At 40.2% G+C, this 2028-nt stretch overlaps 1 protein-coding gene across 1 annotated transcript in view; it reads right to left on the reverse strand.

The window, feature by feature from the left end:
• Positions 1–1443: 1443 nt before the first annotated feature.
• The window catches only part of LOC108632730 (venom allergen 3), a 4729-nt gene continuing 4144 nt past the window's right edge, over positions 1444–2028 (reverse strand). Inside the window, exons 5-6 of the mRNA XM_018037474.2 lie at positions 1756–1850; positions 1444–1618 (exon numbers count right to left, since the gene is read on the reverse strand). Coding sequence (XP_017892963.2) covers positions 1572–1618; positions 1756–1850 — 142 coding nt within the window. The 3' untranslated portion in view covers positions 1444–1571. The remainder of the gene's footprint in view (positions 1619–1755; positions 1851–2028) is intronic.

Consider the following 2028-nt stretch of genomic DNA (forward strand, 5'->3'; position numbering starts at 1 on the left):
TGCTAAACGTATCGAAAAGTAATCAATTTTGATTAAGCATAACTCAGAAACTATGTAGTAAAATGCACTGAAACTTGGCAAAAGTATCTATCAGCTGCTTAATTAATCTTGTTGAATCGAATGCAATTATAATCAATAATACTTGAAATATTTTTCAGTTCTTTCACGTATTCCGAATTGAACATTTTTCTAATTTCATATTCGCACATATAGAATATTTATGGCATAAATGGAAGCGTTAATAAATCCGATTGAAGTCAATGATAGTAAAAATAGGTTTATTTTCAGTAGCCGCGGTGCGGGATTAGATTTTGTGCATTTTTTTCGGATCGGATGAAACAATGCGGTAAACCAGAGGCAGCTGACAATAAATCCGAGCAGAATTGCGCCGGGTAGGGAAGCCTGCCGGCATCGGATATCCGGGGATTTCGGTGTCCCCCGAATAAGGGAATTAAACTTTATCGCGAGGCTGTATTTTTTTTTTTTTTTCCACCTATGTATGATTCGCTAGTTTATCTCGCGCCGTGTATTTTATTCAAACGTTAATTCCGGCAGCCGTAAAATTCCGATGATGTCCCGTCTCGAAAATCTATACCGATAATTCTTTAACGCTTGGAATTATGCCACGTTCTCTTTATCGAAGTCATTCTCAAAATTGCCTCGAACATTTTTACCGATTACTCCAAACGCTAGGATCACCAGTTTAGATCTCGGAATTTTTAACTACCGTACAATCTGAAAACTCCGTGATCCCATTAATACTCCGATGTTCCATTCTCCCTATCAAAAAACTGTTTCCGCTGTAAACTGTAAAAGTTGCTCGGTCCACATTTGCGGTGGTTACTCGAATCGGTGAACGTGAGATAGCGTGTTCAGATACCCGAATTTAAAGTCTCCCCTAATTTCCCGTTTAGAAGACAGACTAATATCGTCGAAAGTTGAACATTCCACGTGGAGCGAGCAACTCCCGATGCTTGGCCAGCCACCCAACTCGCACCCTCGCCATGCATTTTGCATCGCGGCCGTTACGTGACTGCAGAGCCCGGGAAACGTGTATAAATATTTACGCGAGAAAGATACGGTGCACGCGTGTATTTTTCCTGCAACTTCGCCAATCGTCCGGCCGTTACCCGTCTCCATTATTTTAACACCAAGAGAACACCGTTTCTTACATCCAGTAGAACCAATTAATATTTATTAATTAAATAATTACGCCTGTGACAAAACGTTCGATTCAAATCGTTCTATGGGAAATGATCGAAACGGTTCTGGGTCGAATCGAAATTAATTTATCTCTGTGATGAACTCGCATGCTTCTCCTCCATTAAAATGGCACAAACCCGATTATAGATAAGATCGCGATACGCTCTGCTACCAAGGATGTAATCGGGAATCCTGGCCATGTTTCAAACGAATCACGAGTTCAATTTCAAATCTATTTAAACAGTTCGACGAAATTTCCTATCTTCTATTAATTTAACGACTAATTCTTCTGAGACTAGAACAATGAACTAGATCGATTCGATCGATGACGATCTACGAATCAGCCTCGGTGAACCATTTGTTGATCGTCAACCATAACTGCACAATGCTCCCAAATGGTAGAATTGCTCGCCGGCTGGAAATAAAAAGAAAATCAATTTATAAACCTTCCTTTACCCTCAATAGAATTGTTCTTTTTTTTTTTTTCTTTCTTTCTCGTTTCCAGAAATTAATCCCCAACCACTGGACGCAATTATTCCCCGTGAAACTTACAACAAAGGCCCGCGTATCGGTTCGAGTAGACCATCCCGTAGCTGCCACAGGCAGGCTGGCCCGATTGATACGGTTGAAAGCCGAGCACGTTGCCGCTGAAACGAGAAAAGGAATACAGACTCTCTCTCTTCTTTTTTTTTTTTTTATTTACCAGAGGAGAATTATTCATACAGAGATAAGATAACTGTGTGCTTTGGGGTTAAAAATATCATACGGCCTCGGGCTCCCACCCTCCTTTTACTTTATTTTACACACGACTCCTTTTTTTTTTTT

The sequence above is a fragment of the Ceratina calcarata genome, unplaced genomic scaffold (assembly GCF_001652005.2).
Source record: "Ceratina calcarata isolate Rehan_Ccalc_2016 unplaced genomic scaffold, ASM165200v1 scaffold170.2, whole genome shotgun sequence".
Lineage (NCBI taxonomy): Eukaryota > Metazoa > Arthropoda > Insecta > Hymenoptera > Apidae > Ceratina > Ceratina calcarata.